The sequence below is a fragment of the Tachypleus tridentatus genome, chromosome 1 (assembly GCF_004210375.1).
Source record: "Tachypleus tridentatus isolate NWPU-2018 chromosome 1, ASM421037v1, whole genome shotgun sequence".
In the NCBI taxonomy this organism is placed as follows: domain Eukaryota; kingdom Metazoa; phylum Arthropoda; class Merostomata; order Xiphosura; family Limulidae; genus Tachypleus; species Tachypleus tridentatus.
The window spans coordinates 153,049,240-153,071,528 of NC_134825.1; the positions used below are offsets into that span (position 1 = coordinate 153,049,240).

The 22,289-nt window shown below is 35.8% G+C and overlaps 1 protein-coding gene across 1 annotated transcript in view; it reads left to right on the plus strand.

Moving 5' to 3' along the window:
• Positions 1-354: 354 nt before the first annotated feature.
• Positions 355-22,289, plus strand: part of LOC143227541 (G-protein-signaling modulator 2-like) — a 65,393-nt gene continuing 43,458 nt past the window's right edge. The window contains 5 exon segments of the mRNA XM_076458979.1: positions 355-430; positions 1,024-1,102; positions 5,904-6,133; positions 16,634-16,769; positions 19,068-19,210. Coding sequence (XP_076315094.1) covers positions 5,910-6,133; positions 16,634-16,769; positions 19,068-19,210 — 503 coding nt within the window. The 5' untranslated portion in view covers positions 355-430; positions 1,024-1,102; positions 5,904-5,909.

Genomic DNA, 22,289 nt, shown 5'->3' on the forward strand with positions numbered 1-22,289 from the left:
AATGATATTTCTTTTTTCTCACAGTAGATGGCAGTAAATTCTGTTAACGGTTTTCTCCTGTCAGGATGATGTAGATTTCCGTTTGGCGCAAGTTTGATATTGTTGTTTTGTTTCCGATTTCCAACACACGGTATTGTGGTGTGTAATTGTCATGTTTTAATTTGTGAAGTCGAGTTCTTGTTAAATAAATCTTAATTGAACCGGAGTTTGAACATTTATAAATGTAAGCTCTGTCGGTCTTTTTTTTTTTATTTAATCTGAGAATCAGATATTATCAGTATTACCTAGTAACTTAATAAGTAAATTGAGTAATTACGTTAGACTTTCATTTATTTATTATACTTTTATGTTAAATTATTATATGTTATTTTCATTCTTATAGTGTTTATTTCTGATGCATGATTGAATAATTGGTGGTTTCTTTTGGATGGTGAGTTTTCTTATTATAACCGTATTTAATTTGTACTCTTGTAGTTCTAGCTGTACATTATAATGTGCATGTCAACGGAATACTGAGGTAAATTATATTTGGTTACAGTTTGACAACTGGTAAGTTTTCATTGTAAAATTGTAAGTGTCAAATATAGCTCGATGCTGTGGGTAACTGTTTTCATAAACACAGTAAGTTAAAAATAGCCAGTATTAATATATTATGTAATTCCAATAGCAATATAAGTTCAAAGTGCTATGGTGACCAAAATGTCAGAAAACTTTTTAAGAAGTCTTTCATGTCATACGCTGCTGCAGGTATCAACAGTGGTGTTTGTAGGGGAGGTAAAACATTCTCCAATCAGATTGGACATTCAATAAATTTCAGCTGCCAGAAAATGATTTGATAACATTGGTTTATCTCTGTGATAAAAACTTTGTTACATTGTATTGTTATCTAATCTACCTTGCTTTTAATTTTTAAAAAAATTACTGAATTTTATAGAATATATAATTTTACAATTATAGAATTGTTGATAACAATTTTACATTGGTTGTTATTTATCATTGCATTGTTTTCCATTTATTCCATAGCCCAAACATCACTGAAGTCTCTTGTTATTTGTAGCTGAAGATATTGAAAATCCACCTAAATTGAAAAGCAAAACTTAAGGTAAATATTTAACAAATAGTAAGGAGTTTGTTTTTACCAAATGTTAAAGTGTTCTCAGAAAACGAATTTTGCACTCCATTGTTTCTATTGTTTTGAATATTTTTGCTATTTTACCAGCAATGGTTTTGAGTACTAGTTTAGATTTTTCAAAATTCAGTAGTTCTCAAAAAACAAGCATTCATATTACATTCTGTGTTGTGTAGTTCATCCTGATCTGTTAAGTGTTTATCCTGTATCTACTTACTCACAAACCATAAATCAGTTTAAAAAAACAAAACAAACCTAAATTGTATAATTCTCATTCCATTTAGTTGAAAGAGAATTCATTGAGATGAAACCAATAAAACAAAAGATGCTGATTGACTATTACTGGTAATAGATGGGTCTGCTTGTTAATTACAGGTTACAAACAAGACTTTACTGTCATTATTGACCCATTAAGTATTTTACATAGCTGTGTATGTGAACTGTTGCTTGTGTTACAAGACATGAGTTTATAGATTCATTCTCATATATCTAAAGGAGTAAAAAAAATGGTTGTAAATATAATTAAAGAAAGATTCAAAGTAATGACACCTTGATACCTCTTTTGGTTTGCATATATCACAATTGTAGCTTGTAATGGTTGTGTTTATGACTTTTATATTATTTATTACATGCTGAAGTTTTTTACATAAAAGCTTGCAAGTTGCTACAAGCCTATTTTTTTAAAAACATTCTATTTACACCTCATTTAGTGAACTTTTTGTCTCTATTCCATAAAATACATTGTCTGTAAAGCTGTTAAATGTAAGGTACAAGTATTTTATTAGTTATGCTATATTATTATTTAGTATCATGGTTGTCTGCAGAACTTTTTCCAGGGTAAGGGGAACAAAGTTGAAGTGAATGGATGATGGACCCACTTTCAAAGTTTTGTGATTTTACTCAAGAGAACAGGCAAGCTCCCACAGTTGCATTCATTGGGTTTAATATTTGTGAGGCTAGTTTAAAGCATACTGCAAACTGGCAGCTATGTGTATTTTATAACTGTAAATTTTGGTTGACCCCAGTCATAATGTCTCATGTGATGTGCAGTCTCTTTAAAATTACCTGCTGCCAGTGTTATGTGGAGGTAGTTACAAGTTGACCTCAGTCACACTGTATCAGGGCTCAGAGAACGTCAGCAAGACTTGTCTGTCTCTTTGATTACCAGAGTGAGAATTGCATGTTCAGTATCCAAGAGGCTAATGTGGTAGTGGTATTTTTTAATATTTAGGTACAGAACAGGTATCTAGAGGTTTCAAGTAAAGCTACTGACAAACCTGGCAACTTTTGATAGAACTGAAATTTAAGTGTAGTAACTATTGGGAAATTGTGAAGTGAATAGAAAAACTTATAAATTCATATACATATGTTGAATGAATAAACCAATAATTATATTTCTTATTTTTATAGGTGGATAAAGTGCCTTCTTGTACACACACACATACACAAAAGCATGGATTCCCTTACTTAGTATTAGTAGCATAATCTAAGTTTCCGAACAATATGGAAAATATTAATACTATAATTACTGAATTTTCTGTCAACTTTATTACGTCTACAAAAATATGTGTTATCAAGTGGACAGGAAATTCAGTTTCGTAAAATGTTTCAGAAATGTCAGTTTCATAAACTGTGATATTTTGAACTTTATAATATTCTTTCTCGGCAGGTGGCAGTTTATAAATATATTATAGATATTTTGCTTAATATTTCTTGACAAGATGATGAGAACTTTAAGACTGAGAGGTTTTTATTCATAATATAAGTTTTGATTCCTTACTTCACTGGCATTTTAATGATTGTAATTGCTACATTACTGTTTTGTCTAATAGTAATTTAAATATGTCAAAAACTTTTGTGATTGAAACATCTTTCATTAAAATAAAGTACAGAACAACAGTTTGACCTTCTTAGGTCATCTTCTGGTTAATAAAGGTTAACATCTTTGTTAACCAGAAGATGACTCAAGAAGGTTGAAACATTGTTCTCTGTTTTAATTAAAGTTTTAATACCCATACCATCCATCTTGATAATACATTTTTACTTCAAGTGGGTTTCTCATCATGACTTAAACATATTTGTTTCCTGATAGTTATAGAAAAAAATATTAATTAGATGTTTTTTTTCAATGATTTCACGTTGGATAAACCATTCATGTTTCAAATTTTCTTCATTTACAATAAAATTGAGCAAAACGTGTTTAATGCACATTTCTTAAATAATAGCACCTTTTTTTCTTCACCTGCTGACTATCACTCTGATGTTTTTCCTATGTTGCATTTTGTAGGTGGATAAAGTGCCTTCTTGTACACACACACATACACAAAAGCATGGATTCCCATGGTTTGATGTATTTGCTGTTTTAAAGACTTGTATGTAAGTTAATCCAGAAGCTAAAGGGTTACTGTAGGCTCAGATGTTATCATAATCAACTTTTAGATGCTAATAAATTTTACCACAAATATTGCTAAAGTTCCATTTTTACCCTGTATGCATGTATTACGTTGTCTTAATTATAGCATATAATAACATAGTTTTCCAAGTACCTTTGTTTTTACATCTACGTTATTTATTGTATTTGTTTCTCTGCATAGATTTTGTACTTGATAAACGTGGGTGAAAATATTTTATCTTTTATAAATGTATATCTCATTGATAATTAGGACCTCATTTGAAAACATGTTCTCTTGGTTTAATGGGTATAGGCCTTTTATAAAAATCTAATCAGTGACTTGTGTACTTGGGTCTTGAACCTCTTATAATTTAATTGATAGAACATTGACCTCAAACACAAATAAGGCCATGCAACTATATAAATTTGTTGTGAATAAAAAAAAGAAAATGCATATAACACTTAGAACAAAAAAGTGAGCACTGAGTAGCTTTGTGTCAACTTTAATTTTTTTATGATTTTTACATACACATCAGGAGTCATTAAAACTTTGTAGGATATTTATAGCCCCAAAACATCATGAGATCCAAAGGCTGGCAAAAGTTCTCATTAGATCTAGAAGTTACCCACTCTGATAGAACTTTAGAACATTTTGTATATAGGCCCACCATGGCCAGGTGGTAAAGGAGCCTCACTTGTAATCTGAGGGTTGTGGGTTCAAATCCCCATCACGCCAAACGTATTTGCCCTTTCAGCCGTAGGGGTGTTATAATGTGATGGTCAATCCCACTATTCATTGGTAAAAGAGTAGCCCAAGAGTTGGTGGTGGGTGGTAATGAGTAGCTGCGTCTCATGCTGCTAGTTAGGGACAGCTTGTGCAGATAGCTCTTGTCTAGCTTTGTGCAAAATTCAAAAACAAATAAACTTCTTGTATAAACAAAAATACAGGTTAAAAAAATCTGTAATTTTAAATAGTTTAAAAGAACTGCTTAATTTTTCCAACTCGCATCTTTTAAGTGTATTCTAAGAGCTGTAAAATGAAGATAGTCTGTTCATTACCACTTTTTAAAACTGATATGAAGTGCAATGTAAGTTTTTCAACTCATAAAAGACAAGCCATAAATTTTTTGAAATTAGTATTGTATTTATATTGCAAGTATTATTGTCAGTTATTCTGGTCCTCTGATTGAAAGACCTGTGGCAAATCAGAGCAAAACCAACAGTAAAACAATTACAGCAACGTTTTAAGATTGCACGTGAACATTCGAGTTTGTCATAAGCTGGTAATTTTATTTTATATCCAATACAAATAGGTTGGTGTGTTGTACACTTGTACATTCTCTAAGTATGTTACTACTATAAAGATCTTAAAAGGTTGTTTTCCTTCTTCCACAAACATTCCAATTTAACCACTTCACATAGCATGCTTGTTATATTACATGGTGAAATATCACTGTTTAATAAAATTATAACGACATGTTATATATTGTGTGATGACATGTTGCCTTGTTTGTGTATTCTATAGCTTTTTGAAAATGTAGTGGAGTGTATATTGTAATTTTATAAAGTTTGATTATGATAGCAGTGACTCCTCAAGCTGTTCCTGGGTTTATAGTTAATGTATGTACATACAAGTATGAAAATGTATAAGCTGTATCAAAGTAACTATTTAAGGTAACTTACTACATGTACTTTAATAAAATATGTATTTGGCTGAAACATTATACAGTTATCTCAAATGGTTAGTTACTTTCAGTTTATTTGGTATATATTGCTTACTCAGAGAAGGCATACAGATTTGCTGAAACATTCAAATTAGAACTTTAAAATAACTTCCGTAAAAGAAATGAGTTAGGTTGTTAAAACCTCACCAACATAGTTTTCTTATCACAAAGTACAAATTAAAATAATGAAGAGTGATTTGATTTATATGTTCAAAACAATAAGGGATTAGGTGGTCTATATATTATCAACCTGTTTGATATCTATAAAGTTAAATTTGAAAATTTGACTTTAAATGCAATAACCTTAGGAAGTCTATATTAAACAAAACTGTTTTCACAGGAATAAATTGTCATTCAGATGATTTACTTGTGTTGGTGGTGGGATGACCTGTGCTGTTAAGTAAAGTTCATTCTAAGTTTATGTTAGACATAAACAGTAGAATGTTTTGTTGTTGTTTAATGCTTTCTTGTGTACTGATGCTTCTAGTTAATCTAATAATTTCTGTAGTTGCATGTCAAATTTTCCCTTAATTAAAACAGTTGGAACAGTCAGCTATTTTTGAACAAATAATAAGTTAACTGAAATTGCAGGTAGTGAATAAACAAGAAAACTTAATTATTTTCTACTAAAGAATATTTTATTATTATTCTTCTGTAGTGGGCAATGGATTTTACCACCTGCTTGGAGCTAGCCTTGGAGGGCGAGCGACTTTGTAAGTCTGGGAATTTCATTGGTGGTGTAGCATACTTTAATGCTGCTATTCAGGTGGGAGCAGATGATCCAAAAACACTTAGTGCCATCTACAGCCAACTGGGCAATGCCCACTTCTATCTAGGAGAGTATGGGAAAGCTCTAGAACATCATAAGCTTGATCTTACAATAGCCAGGTAGGAAGTAATTTCACAACATATATATGTATGTGTATTCTAGTAAACCACTGATAAATGCATGCAAAAGTTTTTAAGTTTAAATTAGTACATTTAAAGAAACTACCTTAAAAATTCAAATATTTCAGCAATTTATGATAGTCATTTTACACAACTGTAGTAAAATTGCCTATGTATTGTGTTTGATATGCATAATTATCCCCATCATTTCATTTTTTTCATGTTTATTGGATTAAAATTCACTTTACACATTCCATTAGATATCTTTTCATGTATGTGTTATCATACATCAGGAGATTGAATGTTACAGAGTCCACCCTTTCTCCACGACTCCTACTGTTTGTTTGTCTTATTCCACCTCTTAAGTATGCAAATCATTATACTCCCAACCAGGGAATTTTCCTAGGCCTAATTTGGTCTTTTTGTAATTTTCGTCTCAAGTTTGTGTTTTATTCCTATCACCTATATCTTTTTCATGTTGTCCTTTTGTTTACATCTACTGTTTTCCACCAGTGGTTATTTCCTGCCTTCCCTGATGTTTCAATTATTGCTGTTTTGTTGACCTCACATTTCCATAAGGATCTTCATAGATATCCTGAGGGATTTTTGCTGATACCCTTCACTTTCTCTTTTTCACTTTTGCCTGAATTTTATCTTCAACTGTGGTCTTGTGTATGTGATTTCTTTGTTGCTTGTTACCTTGTTGGTAGGGGCTCAGTTTTGACCCAGATCATTTTACCCTCTATGCATATCTTGGACCCCTTGGTGTGGATTCCTGTATGTGGTGAGGGGACCTCCCAGGGCAAGTTCTGTTCTTTTTTCATTTTATCTCCTCTGAGATCTGAACATCCACCCACGTGTTTGCCGTGTGTGGCAACCCATGAAGGGGAGGAGAGGATCCTGGTGGTTGAGGGGTCCAACCCACCACACCACTTTGGCCTTGAATTCCTGTAGATGGGCAGTCTTGAGGTGGCCCCCTCAGGTCAGTCGGCTGGTCCACTTGGGCTAGGGTCAACCAAGTATCAGTGTTAGAAGTTCTCAACAGGTGTTGTTGACATTGTATCTGATGCTGGCATTGCTGCAGTGTCCTTGTTTAACATTGTATTGCATCCCCTCATAGGGCTCCACTGTGGGTTAGTGGGCACCAAAATTTCCCTTTCTTTATTATGGATACTTATGGAATTATAAGTCTTAATAAAATGCTGAAAAAACAGTCCATAGGTAAATGACCACATCTTGAAGATTATGAGTAGCAATCCTCACCATCTGTACCACCTGTTGTACCTCATTTTATTGTATTGCATTCACTTTCAGACAAACCTTTAGGGCAAGTGACCAGAGAGATTTGCTGGCTCTCCAAAGTCAGTAAAGAAGCTTCAATCTGATGACATATTGGTGGAAACATCCACATCTTAACACAGTGAACTCCTCTTGCATTCAAAGGCAATTGGGGAAATACCTATTGAGGTTACACATCATGCTATTTTGAATTCATCACAAGGAGTTATTGTTGAGAGGGATTTGAAGAACATCCCTGAGTCGGAGATTCTTGCTGGTTTCTCCACCCAAGGAATTTCTGCAGTGAGGCGTACATCCACTCGCAAAGATAAAATTATGGTGATCACCAATGTTCTTATTCTCACATTTACATCACCATGTCCACCTTCCATCATCAAGGCAGGTTATCTTAATTGCAGAATACAGCCATACATTCCAAACCCTCTCGGATGTTTCCAATGTCAGCAGTTTGGTCACTCGAAGACGTCATGTCATGGTTCCTTGACATGTGCTCATTGCAGTGGCAATGGCTGTGTCTACGAGTGTGGAACGGAAAGAAAAAAAGGTGCAGCGTTTGAAAACGATTCATAACATTACTTATCCTGAGGCTCAAAATTTGCTGTCCACCACCTCTTCTCGGACATAATCTGCTGCACTTCGTTCCACAACTATAGTGGGAGTGCAGCAGATCACTCTGTGCCTCCAAAATAATCATTCTCTAAACAAATGAAAAGTCTTTTGACCTTCATGGTTGAAAAAGTTGATGATTGAACTTCACCACTTATCTCTGTCCTGTACATACATTCCAACAAACCCCATGATCCACATCCTTGGATTCCAGGTACAGGCATTCCCTCGGGTACATCTTCTTCTCCCACCCCAAGATGCAAAACAATCATTCGTTCATGTCCTCAGTCACTGTAATCCCCTTCCAAGACCTACCCAAACAACCCAAGGCAGGATACATGGAGGTTGATAGACCTCCCTCGAATAAGGACAGTATGGAAAAAAGATGTGGTCTTAAACAGAAGGGTTCTCCGCCCAATTCCCCTACACATAAATAAAAATGACCACCCCGATACAATAGAACTGTTGATGTTTATGTTCTAATCTGGATGGCATCAAAACACTGATTCATTTCTACCATCCTGTATGTCCTTCCTTACAGGAAACATTTCTGAAACCTGCCAATACAGTCACCTTTCATGGGTTTTCTTTGTACAGATATGACAGGCTGTGTGATGGACGAGTGCATGGAGGGGTGGCACTGTTGGTTGATCAGCATGTGCCCACCCTATATGTGCCACTCGACACACCTTTGTAGGCCATAGCCATCTGTGTTTCCAGTTTGTTCTCTCTACCTGTTGTCTGGAGAGACATATGATCAGTCAGACCTTGATGCTCTCATTGAACAGTTGCCATCTCTATTTTTCATCCTGGGGGACTTTAATGGGCATCATCCCCTCTGGGGAAGTGCTGATATTGATAGGAGGGGTCGCTCTGTAGAGTGTATGCTCTCTGATCACAACCTTTCTCATTTGAATACTGGTTCTTCTTCTTATTTCCATGCACCTAGTCAGTCCTTTACTGCTATTAATCTCTCAATTTACTCCCCTTCATTATTCTCACATTTTTCATGGAGGGTTGATAATAATTCACGAGGCAGTGATAAGTTTCCTATAATCTTGCGACATACTGGCCGTGGTCGATGCCACCCGACCCATGTGCTCCAGTGGAAGCTGGATCAAGCAAACCGACCTTCTTTCACTGCTCTCGCAGAACTTGATCCTTCCATCCTCTGTAAGCCATAAGCAGACGACTGTGTGGCAGCAGTAACTGACTGTATTATATGTTAGCAGCTCCTCAATGTATTCCTAAAACCTCAACAATTTTTCCACTATATCTTTGCTCATGGTGGAATCTTTTCATCGATACACCACACTCTTGAATCTCATCCCTTTCCAGTGAGCCCGTGCACATGCTCAGTGGGTAAGATGTCAAAGCCAGAAGGAATCTTGAATTAAGTTCACAACTGCCATATCTTCTACCACCAGTTCCAAAGTCATATGGGATAAGATTCGAAAGGTTAGTGGACAATATAATTCTGTTCCCCTCTCAATCTTGCTCTCTGATGGCCAGGAAGTAGCTGTTACCTGAAGCATCATCTATACTCTAGGTGAAAGCTTTTGCCAGATATCTAGTACTTCTGATTCTTCTTCCACATTCTTAGCCATCAAAATTCAGGAAGAGCATTCACCTCTTTCCTTTCGAGTTGATTGTCTCTATGACTACAATCACCTTTTTACATTGGTGGAACTCAAACTGGCCCTTCATCAGTTGGACCTGATGATATTCACTATGACATGCTGCACCATCTGTCTCCAGCTCCTCTTGCTATTCTTCTGATTATTTGTAACTGGATCTGGCAGGAGAATGTTTTTCCTGATGCCTGGCACCAGGCTATTGTCTTACCTTTCTTTAAGCCTGGGAAGGATCCCAGGATTCCTTCAAACTAGTGTCCAATTGCTTTGACGAGCTATCTTTGTAAGACCTTAGAGAGGATGGTTAATGCTCGTCTTGTTTGGTTCCTTGAATCAAACAACTTCCTCTTGCCCATCCAATATGGGTTGAGATGATAGTGCTTCACCACCTAATTCGACTTGAAAAGTCAATCAGGGAAGCCTTTCTCAAATGACAACATCTTGTTTAAATATCCTCTGACATTGAGAAGGCTTATGATACTACATGGAGATACAGCATTTTGCGAGACCTCCATATATATGGGTTTCATGACCATTTGCCCATTTTTATTGAAATATTTTTTAATGGACAAGAGATTCCAAGTTTGTGTGGGTTTGACACTTTCCCATTCTTTTCTACAGGAACTTGAAGGCTGTATTTTGAGTGTCACACTTTTCAGTATAAAAATTAATGCCATCACTGCAAAACTCCTCTCACTGTTGCAAACAAGCTCTATGTCAACGACTTTCACATCTGATGTCAGTCGTCAAACATGAGGTATATTGAGCAGCATCTAGACTGCCCTCAATCATTTACTGAAGTGGACCACAGTAAACAGCTTTAACTTCTCTCTCTTAAACCGTTTGCATGTACTTTTGCCATCAACGGGGTATTCACCCTGATCCTTAGCTCTGTTTGGGTGAAGTTGTGATGCCTGTGGTCTCTGAGACAAAGTTCTTGGGGGTTATCTGTGATTGTAAGCTGACCTTTGTACCACACATCAAGCAGCTACAGGTCAAATGTACAAGAGAACTGAACATCTTCTGTGTCATCTCTTTCACCACTTGGGGAGCGGATAGACATTCTATGCTAAAGATATATCATGCTCTTATTTGTTTGAAACTCGACTATGAATCACTGGTCTATGGCTCTTCCAGACCACCGGCGTTAAAGATGCTAGATCTTATCATCATCAAGAACTTTGGCTCTGCACTTCCCCAGTTCATAGCTTATACATTGTCTCATGAACCTTCTTTGCACCTCTGCCATTTGCAACTATCTATGCTATATGCTTTGAAACTTCATTTCTTATGAAAGCATCCCATCTGGGATGTGTTTTCCTTCGTCAGTGGGTCGTACTTTTTCAGAACAGACCATCTGCCATTGCTCCTTTTGGCCTTCATATCCAGGTGCAGTTGGGTGAATTGGGTCTGTTCATGAATAACATTGCTGTATCCACTGGTCAGCCCATCCCACTGTGGCTTCTTAAAGTCCCCAGTCGTGACCTATCTTTAAGTCATTGAAAATACTGTCTGCTATTTGTTGAAAATCTTTTGAACTATCCTTCCATTCCTATTTATACAGATGATTCAAAATCAGATGACTGTGTGAGCTCTGCCATGGTTTGTTGTGGTACAGTGGTTGCACACAGGATCCCTTCTGCAGCTTCTGTGTTCACTGCTAAATTGAATGCCATTTCTCTTGCCCTGGATCACATAGAAGCTAAGCAGTACTCAAACTGCACTATTTATACTGACTCACTTAGTTCTCTACTGGTCCTGGAATCGCTTCACGTTGGTTCACACCCTGTTCTCACTGATATTCAAAACCTACTGACCCATTTCTGTTTAACATCTCTTTTTAACCAATTTTACTGGGATACCAGGCCACATCGGTATTCGTGGGAATGAACTTGCTGACACAGTAGTTAAATCTCTCTGCTCTGGCAGTATCACTGCTGTGCCTGTCCTATACATGGAGTATGGTCCTGTATTCAAGGCTCGGCATTGTGCCAGCTGGCAGTCGACTTGGTGTGAGCAATGCGAAAACAAGCTTTTCCAAATAAAACCCTATATTGGACTTTGTCTATCTTGCTTCCATAAGGATTGGAAAGAGGAAGTTGTTCTAACTAGACTATGCATTAGTCACAGTTTTTTAACTCCTCATTTTCTCTAGATTGAGATTCCATTATTATGTAGATGTATGGCTACTTTTAGCTCATTCTGAGCAGGAGTTGATCACTCACACTCACCACCTCCTTTTTGTAGCAGCTTTAGAGGTTGGTTGTTTACATCAGAGATGTCATTACTTCAATCTACTTATTTGGGAGTTTTCTTTGAAACCACCGTCAGTCACATTTTACTTTCTCCTTTATGTTTACATTTCATGGACCTTTTAATAAAGTCCATCGTGTCCTCTTGGCTCAGTAATTTAATGCTCACGATGAAATCTTGTATAGGATCCTATGTTCCACTATTTACCTTCCTTCTTCCCTGAAAGACAATCTGCAATTGTAGCTGGACTAAGCCCATAAGTCATCACACGTGCCACATCATCATTTGTATCCATATACGCAGATACTTATGGATGCTTCCCTTGGTGATTGGAGGACTTGGATCAATCAAAAGGAAGCTTCAGGCCATTGGTCAGCTGATGAGACTGTCATGCTTATTGATTTTCTTAACATTCTTGTGATTCATTAGGTATTACATCACTTCCTTTACCCTTGTTTGTTTCCATCTGGTGGCAGTTATTTCAAAGAGATCTATGGTGGTGGCTCTAATCAACCACGAAGAGGGTGTTTCAGCCTGTAGATCTCTGTTTTGTGTCTTTGGATCTTCAGTACTGACCCATGTACTTGACATTCATTTTATGCACATCACATGCTAGGTGCTTTCAGTCCAGATGCTGATTTCTCTCATTCCTGGACTTTTGCCTTCAAGGAAGTTCTACCCAACTTAATGCATTTGCCATAGGCTTAAATACATGGTTTCCTCTCCTTTGGTTACTTGTACCTCATCCATAGGCTCTGGTTGTCTGTCTTCAGCTAGGATTGGTAAAACACATACTTTTATGTGTACCCTCCCATCTGGTACACTCCACTCTTTCTATCAGAAATACATTTTCAGTATAGACAAATCATTATATTTTACAAGATGGTATGGGGGAGTAGTTTTGAAAGGCCAAGTAAGTGGTCCTTTGTTTTTGTAATGTTATATTACTACAATAAGCTACATAAATTATAGGACCTACAACTGCCATGACAGCATTGTTATATGCAAGATTGTCATTCCTTTCCTAAATCATCTTTTAGATACTTTGTAGAGAAGAAACTGTAAACTATATGCTTGTTTCCTTGTCTGCATAAATACACTGTACTTAAGTGTTTTGCTTGGTTTTATAAGATTAATTCATAGTTGAGATATGATATCAATGTTACTAATGTCCATTTTTCAGATGGTTTTAGTATAGCATGTACATTAAAATGCATAATGTACCAGAAATTTACCATATTCTTTTTTTTTCAATAAGTTGATAAAAAGTAAAAAAAAAAAAAAACATATTTGTTTGAATTCAGCCATAGTTATAATAGAAGTTTACCTGTTGCAATTCTTTCTGTCATTTACTTTATTTTGCTGATAAAATAATAACAGATTGAAGCCTTAATATGTTAGTAGAACTTAAAAATAAGCTATCAAACATTACTTTCAAAGGTACTGCTTCATATTTTATTTTGAAATACCACAAATTGTCTTACTTGTTTTGTTAAAAGACTATGTTTCTGTAAGTTGTAATTTGTGATACAAAACATTTATTAAAGAAATGATTAAGTAGTATTCCTACTCTGTGTGTTACTTGTGTTTTGTTGAATGTGCTTAAATTTCTTTAAAGATTTTGTGTTACCTGTTTCTTCAGAATTTTAGAAATAGTATTGTTGTTACATTACACGTATCACATAGCACTTGTTACACTTTGTAAGGTGTTCTAAGAAATCTTTCCATATTTCTGTATGATTTTGAAATATATTCATACCCCATTACTGTATTTTACAGCATAAGTTCTTTTTATATAACCAATATACTTGTTGGCTTCAGCAGATTTCTAATAAACTAATTTGACATTATGAAGATAGATTCCTTATCATATGCATTTCCCTTGTCTTATGAGATATAAGTGATTTTGTCAATCAGAAAGGACTTTGCATGCTTGTACATTAACTGTATGGTGGTAACTAACAGGTTTCATCATTATGTTTATATTATTGTTACTCAAAGAATGCACTATCTTTTTGTACTAATATAGTTGTTATTGTAGTAGTTGATGTCATGTTAATTTTCTATTTTTCCAGGAGAATAGAGCACTAATCTCTCCTTTGGCCAATGTTGATTACAAAGAACGTTAATTAGCAGATTAGAAAAGCATTAATAATTAAACTCAAACTCAGTTTAGAAATAAGTAACTACAGTAGCACCTTGGTTCTCAAACTTAATCCATTCCAGAAGGCTGTTCAAAAACCAAATCAATTTTTCCTATAAGAAGTACTGCAAATTAAATTAATCCATTACAGACCTCCAAAAATTATGCATTATGGAGCATTTTAAGTAAAAATATTGCTTACTTATACCTGTATAATAATACTTACGTGCATAAAGTCAACCACAAAAACTATAAACACAATAAAAAAAACAATAAAGAAAATTTAACTGCACTTTACCTGTGCTGAGGAGAGCTGATGGCGTAAGTGAAAGGTGGTGAGGAACGTGGAGAATAGGAAGGTTATTATTGTTTGGAAGGGGAGTAACCTTCTATAAAAATGTCAGGTAACTCTCCTTCTGGGGTTCTTTCTCTTTTCTGTCTCTTTGCACAGCTACAACCTGCTTGAGGCTTACTGGACCTATTTCTCACTAAAAACTTGTCTAATGAGGTTTGTTACTGCCTGCATTGTAAAATGTTTTTGAAGTAAGACATGGCATTGTCATTGAAAAGGTTTATGCTGCGGTTTGCTACAGTTTTGTCAGGGTGAAATTTTTCCACAAAAATTTGTTACTCTCTCCATTTTCCACACATTTCCTTGATTAGTGAACTAGGAACATCCTCCCTTCCCTCCACCTCATCTGAAGACACTTCCTCAGTTGCCTTCTGTTGCTTCTCCTTCTGAAGGTCTTGGAGTTCTTCCATGGTGAGCTCAGTGTTGTGGTCTTCCACCAACTCCTCCACATCATCACCATTCTCATTCAAGCCCATACACTTGCCTAGTGAGACAATATCCTCAACAACAGGCTCAGCCTCAAAGCCTTCAAAGTCTCTATCTGCTACTGAGTCTGGCCACAATTTCTTCTAGGCTGAGTTCATGGTCCTCAAAGACACTTCCCTCTAGGCTTTGTCTATGATCCTCAAGCAATGGAGGATATAAAAGTGATCTTTCCAGAACTCTCTGAGGGTTAACTCTGTGTCAGAGGTCACTTCAAAGCATCTTTCAAACAGTGCTTTGGTGTAGAGTTTCTTAAAGTTTGATATAACCTGCTGGTCCATGGGCTGAATGAGAGGAGTCGCGTTAGGGAGTAAGAGCTTCACCATAATGAAACTGTACTCCTCTACCAACCCGTCCTCCAAGCCTGGTGGGTGAGCAGGTGCATTGTCCATCACAAGAAGGGCCTTGAGTGGCAACTGTTTTTCTGTGAGGTAATTCTTTACACTTGGGGCAAACACTTCATAAAAAAATTGCCTGGTTACCCATGCTTTACTATTAGCCCTCCACATGACATTTAGTTTACTTTTCAAGACATTATTTTTCTTAAAAACCCTTGGGTTCTCAGATCGGTACACAAACAAAGGCTTAAGTTTTAAGTCCCCACTTGCATAACTATATGACAATAGAGTTAGCCTGTCATTCATTGGCTTCTGTCCGAGCAGTAACTTCTCCTCCTTGGTGATGTAGGTTCTCTTTGGCATTTTCTTCCAAAAGAGGCCTGTCTCTCATCACAGTTGAACACTTGTTGGGGAATAAGACCCTTAGCTTTTACATAGTGCTTAAATTTCCTAACAAATTTATCAGCAGCATCTTTGTTAGAACTGGCACCCTCTTCATGTTTCACAACAGTATGTAAGCCACTTCTCTTCCTAAACTTTTTAAACCACCCCTTACAAGCCTTAAAGGCATCACTTGTATCAGCACTTGTTCCAGGGGTGCTTTTCAGGAAGTCAGCATGCAACTGCTTTGCTTTCTCACAAATGATGGTCTCAGAACTGCTATCACCAGCTGTTTTTAATTTACCAAAATCAATAACAGTTTTTCAACCTCTTCCATTGTTTGTGATCTTTGTTTCGTAAGCACTGTCACTCCTTTTGCAACATCAGCTCCTTTGATGACCTCTTTATTTTTCAGTATGGTGCAGACTGTAGACTTCGCCATACCAAACTGTGTAACAAGGTCAGACACACAAACATCACTCTCATACTTCACTATGAGATCTTTTTTCACCTATATTGTTGCTCTAACAAGTTATCTTTCTGGTTTGTTGCCTTCATTATCCTTCTTTGACCCCATGGTGGTTTATTTCATCAGAATATTTAGAAAAACAAAAAGAAAAACGAGAACGTTCACAGCAGATTTTAGCGGGGGTGTGGACTGAGCGACAGGTGCGAGTAAAATGTTTTGGGCAAGCTTGGCGTGGGCTGAAAATGGTCGTTCAGGTCATCAGTTAGGTTATTTTGTGTGTTCGTGCCACAACAGCTTGATTCAGGAACCGAGTTTATGTTTGACAACCAAGACATTTTTTTCTCAAACAATATATTTGAAAAGCAAATTGTTCGAGAAGGGAGTCGTTCGAGAACCGAGGTACCACTGTATATGGATTTTGTTTTGGCATAATATTTTCAGTATGTATTTTGAATTTTAAACTTTTTTTTATTTTTACTTTTCTGCATAGGTTTTACTAGAAATTTGGTTACTTGTTGTAAGTAATTCTGATTTGATCCTAGGGCTATGGGTGATCAGATTGGAGAAGCAAAAGCCAGTGGTAACCTTGGAAACACACTAAAAGTGATGGGGAAATTTGAAGAAGCTATCATCTGCTGTAAAAGGCACTTAGAAATTTCGAGAGATTTAAAAGACAAGGTAAAGTTGCTAGTTTTACTTGTACATTGAATAAATTCAATTAAAACACTTTGATACTTACATGATAAATAAAGGTTGGCTTGGACTTTTTCCAGTTGTATTAAATGGAAAGTATACTACAAAGTAGCAAATGTGTAGTAATGGAAAATTAGTTGTTATATAAAGAAAAAGATAATGTTAGTGAAAAATGTTATACTTTCACAGCAGACACATAAAAGTCTTATATGTCTTATATGCCATTACTTGAGTTAACTGTCTTCATTATCTGTGTATGATGACAATAATGAAAAACGTTAGGATGTTCAATGCAAGTTTAACAGTTTTCTATAGCACTGTGTATAGATATAAATAAGTGTAAATGATGTTAGATAAGGAAGTTTGTTGTTTGAAGTTGGTGATTTTTCTGACATTGATATGTGCTGTGCCACAAGAAATCGTGGTTTTCCAGCAAGATAAAAGTTTGTGTCTTTTTTTTTAATCCCAAGTTTTGTTTGTTTGAACTTAAGTACAAAGCTATACATTAGGCTATCTTTGCTGTGCTCTCCACAGGTATTGAAACTGGATTTTTAGTGTTTATAAGCCTCCAGACTTCCCTCTAAACCTAATCTTCAGTTATGATTTCACTAACATCAACAACAAAGTTAGTTGCTGCTTCAAGTCAGAAATCTCATCAGCAAACTCAGATTTACAGTGAATATATAACAGAATAGTTATATCTTGAACATTAAGGATATGACATTAAAAACTGAACAATTTGACAGCAATATCTTTTACAACTAATTACACTATTAAGTACTCCTACATGACAGTAGTATTTAACCAGTTTGTTTTAATGTTACATAATATGTAGATGATGTAACTTCAGTGTCTGGAGATAACCTACAAAATCATTTTACTGTATATTGTCTGTTTTTATCCTGACATCCAATTCAAATCTGTAATTTTTAACTGAAAACTTCCATTTATAGACATCAGACTATCTCAGGAACAACCTCATCACTTCAGGAATATATTTTAAAATAACTGAATTTCATTTCTACATTTTGATTATTCTCATCTTTATGATAATAAATTTCATTCTGTACTTTCAGTTCATAAGTGTACCGAGATTATGCAATAAAGTTGATAGTTTTATAGCTTTAACATAAAAAATGATTCATTTTTTTGAATTGTGATTTTTCTCCACTTTGGCTGAAGATACATTTTCAAGTGTCATCTAAATTGAAAACTTAAAACTGACTAATTCATAAGTTAGGTACATTTAACCCTAAATGAATGCTTCTCTATCATATAATTTTATTTGTAGCGTGCATATACTTTACCATTTTGTTCAAGTTTAACACTGTTTGTTTAACTTTTATTTGGAATTATTTTAATTTGACCTGATTCAGCAAGTCAAACAAAATATTTATGTAATTCAGTATTACTAGACTGTACATGTATTGTGACACAACTGTTGTAAAATGTGAACCTTCAATAATTTCTATTAGTAATATTTAACTTTTTGTTTTTTAACTCAGTAAAAAAAAATTACCAGAACACAGTAAGGCAGATGAAATGATTTAATTTCAAATTTCTCTGCAGAAGCTGAAGAAAATAGATAAAACATTCTGGATTGCCTTTCAATCTCATCTTATAAAATTATTCACATAGATTATAACATGGAAAAACAAATTGAGTTTGTAAGATGGATGTCAGGTAAAATCTTTTATCATCAGCCTTAATAACTGGACTTATAAGAGCTAATGTTCCAGAAAACTATAGTTCTGATTTTATTTTTTGTTTTGTAATAAGAGTTGTTTTTGAATTTCAGTTTACATTCTCCAGAGTGGGGTAGAAAAATCTGAGTGCTATAATTAGCTAAAATGCTTACTCGCATTAACTCTGTTAGAGACTTTAAAAAAATATAGAGGTTTGTGTGTGTCTGCATTAGTGGATACAATAGAAACTTTGTTATCTGACATCTTTTGGACCTAGACAGTGTCAGCTAAGAGAGAAAAAAAAAAAATGTGTGTGTGTGTGTATATAGAATATTGTCAATAAAGTATATAAATCTTCTTGCCATTAAAATCTTAATGTTGAAATACCATTCAAATTTTGAAGGTTATTGCCCTTCATCTTGAAGACTTTAGCTAAAAAAGAGAATAAAATGTTAACTTCTATTAAGATTTAATTTTTTAATCAATATTATAACTTTTTAAGTTAAATTCTGGTACATGATAAGTTGTTAGTTAAGTGTATGAATTGTTTTTTCTCAGAAAGTTTTAAAACTGTAGCTCATTATCTTTTTACTTACAGGTTGGAGAGGGTCGAGCTCTATACAACCTTGGGAATGTGTATCATGTCAAAGGTAAACACATGGCTCATTTAGGTCAGCAGGACCCAGGGGAGTTTCCTGAAGAAGTGAAGCTGTGTCTAGAAAAAGCAGTGGAATACTATGAGTAAGTTGTGTATTTTGTTAGATATCTTTTCATATTAAAGAATTGATGCTTCTGCTGTAACTTAATATAAAAACTAATGATCAAATAACAAAATGAAAACTTAAAATCCATATTTGATTGCTTTGCCTGTAACAACTTCTTTTTAGCATAGATCAGATTGTAGTTGCCTATTTTCCCATCACAGTTGCATATTATTTTGAGGAACATGCCTAGTTCTGGGTTCTTTCATTCAGAGTTGACATTGTCCCTATGTTCTTGTTAGGTGGTACAGGCATTATTTTGTCTTCTTCATTTCCATTATTACTTGAACAACTGGCTACTTCTAGCTTCATCATAAGCTAACTCTGCTCTTAATATTCAGTTTCTCTTAAAAGAAGCAACTTGGTTTGATTGGTTGATAAAGATGGAAAAATCCTTCCTCTTCCCCATACAATAGCTAGTTCATCATGGGGTGTTGTTCAATTCCCTATTCAGTCAGGCTCAACCTTCCCTTCTTTGGTTGAGGGCTATGGAGTGTACAGTTTCCAGGCTCTTCTCTTCTTCTTCCACTGTGCCGGAGACTCTCTCTCTCTCTCTCTCACTTTTGGTGATGCGGGATTCTCTGGATCCACATGTATTCCTTTCAGTGAGTTTTGTTTTACCAATGGAGCTTTGAATGCCTTTCTCATCCTCCTTCCTTACAGACCAATTTGCCTGGTGGTTGATTCAAGACAACACTACTATTGGTGTTCCTCACCCAAAATGTCACATTTTATGGATACTTCTCTTTCCAGTTAAGTTGTTTATCTGGTTTCAGAGTGGTGAACTCTGTCAGAATCCTCTCTCCATATCAGCTTCTTAGTGATTCTTGCAGTTTGTCAAATTTTGGTTCTTTTACTCCTATCCCTTTGGCTGGTCTGTGATGGTTCATTCTGTCAACTCAACAGTGGTCTTGTACATCTTTAGGTAAAGGTCATGTGGCTAAGAGACCTTTGTTTTCATATATCGGGCCCACAGCCATCACTTTTTTTTATTTCTTTTATTATGGGTGTCATTTATTAGGATTTTCCCCAAAGAGTGGTCACTGAACCCCTGGGTGCTTCACAAATTCTGTGCCTAATTTGGGTGTTACACAGCTGGACACCTTTACCACTCATCTCAGTTCTCAGCTCCCATATTTTGCTCTCCTGTTCCATATCATTTGGTTAGAGCACTGGATGCTCTCAGTAAGGATTGGTCTGGTCCACACCTGTATGCTTGTCCTCCCATTTGTCTTTTCCAAAATCTTTCAGTTACCCAGACCATTTCATGTTTAGCTCTGTCGGTGGCTGCACAATAGCTGGCTCAGCTGTCGTTCCCACTGACATACTGGTGTTGTCTCATCTTTTTTCTCAGCCTCCTTAGTCATCCCCAGTCTGTTCCTATACTCAGACTTCACATGTCATTTTTATCCAGTCTCTGGCCTGATGGGCCATACTTTTGCAGCATTAGCTTCCTTGATTTCCAATTCCATTCATTTTTTCTTTCCTGGCAATGTATCCAAGAAAGTGGTACACAAACTATCATAAGTCCATACATTGTGGTTTTCCTCTGTCCTTTCCTGACATTATTTCCTCTCTAACCTGGCTCTTTGACAGGAGCCTTTTGTCTCCTACATCATGAGCTGTCATGAGGCTTTGTAAGTCACATTTTGTTTTGCACCTTATGCCCATGTTTTCATTTTGCTGGTTCTGTTCCCTCTGCTTTGCCCATCCTTCTTTCCCTGCCTCTCTCCTGGATTGGAATCTCAGTGTAATCCTTCACACCCTTACCCTTTCTTGTTTTGAACTTTTATTGATCTTTTCTTTTTATCTCCTCTTCTTGAAAATCCTTTTCCTCCTTCTGTTGATGTGGAGACATCATCATTCAAATGGGTTTGCTCTTGGTGTCCAATGCAATTTGTTTCTTTGTTTATATATTGTTCTTTATTCCAATCATTCTTTTCTGCCAAAAATTTCAGCTGTTTTGGAAAATGATTTTGCTTTCACACATCTTTCTTTTTTTCATTATCACACCTTTATGACCATTTCAATCCTGATCATCTCCTCTCCTTGGTCAGGGCTCTCTTCATGCACTGATTCCTTTCATAGTTTCCACTCATGGTTATTTATTCCTTGAAATGTTTTCCATTCCACTTAAAAGCAGGATTTGCCAGGATTCTTCTTCCCTTTATTCTTATGATTCATCACCTTTCCATGACATTATTAGTGTCAATATGTGGACCACTCTCCATAACTTTATAGCTCATTATCTTCACCACCTACCTGTTGTTTCTTCTACAGGGTTTTAACTTCCTCCAATTACCATTTTGCACTCCATGATTTCCTTGTGAATAGGTAAATGCTTCTTTCTTTCTCCATTTTTTGTGGGGTTCATTATTGCATAGTTGGATCCTACTCAGTGGCAAGTTTGCCTTATTGGTATAATTATTCTTATATCCACACTTGTAAGACCAGTGTATCATACGTGCCTACCATTGAAGTGGGGTGGTCAGAAAGACCACTTGTAGGTATGGCTCAAATGGTACACTCTTGGATTAGCAAGAATAAAGCAGACAGGAATTATTGCCCATCTTTTAAGATGCATTTGTTGTAGGTCAGAGGATTGGCCTGCTTTTCAAAATATTGTATTTCAATCACCTATTGCACTGTCTGGTGCAACATTCCTCCAGCCTCTCCAACATATTAATTCGCCCTTCTTCTAATGGAGTATAGGAGTCTTGGCCACTTTTTAGATCCTAGTTGCCTGGATTGGTGGACCATGGAGACTTCCTCCTGAGTTTGTTCAATCCCAATCAGTTGAGAGTTGGATGGTGGTTTTCTGCCGGTAAGAATGGCATTGCTGCTTATCCTACAGTGGACCTGATGTAAAATTTCAGATGTCACCAGGTGTTTGGATGATGCATTCCATTAACATACAACTTTCTCCTTCTGATTTTGGCATCCTCTTTCATACAATCTCATACATATTTCTTCCCAGTGGATATGGTGATGGTTGGAGCTGTAATAGCCACATAAGTCATCACATGTTGGTGACAGAATATCCTTCTTCTACAAACCAG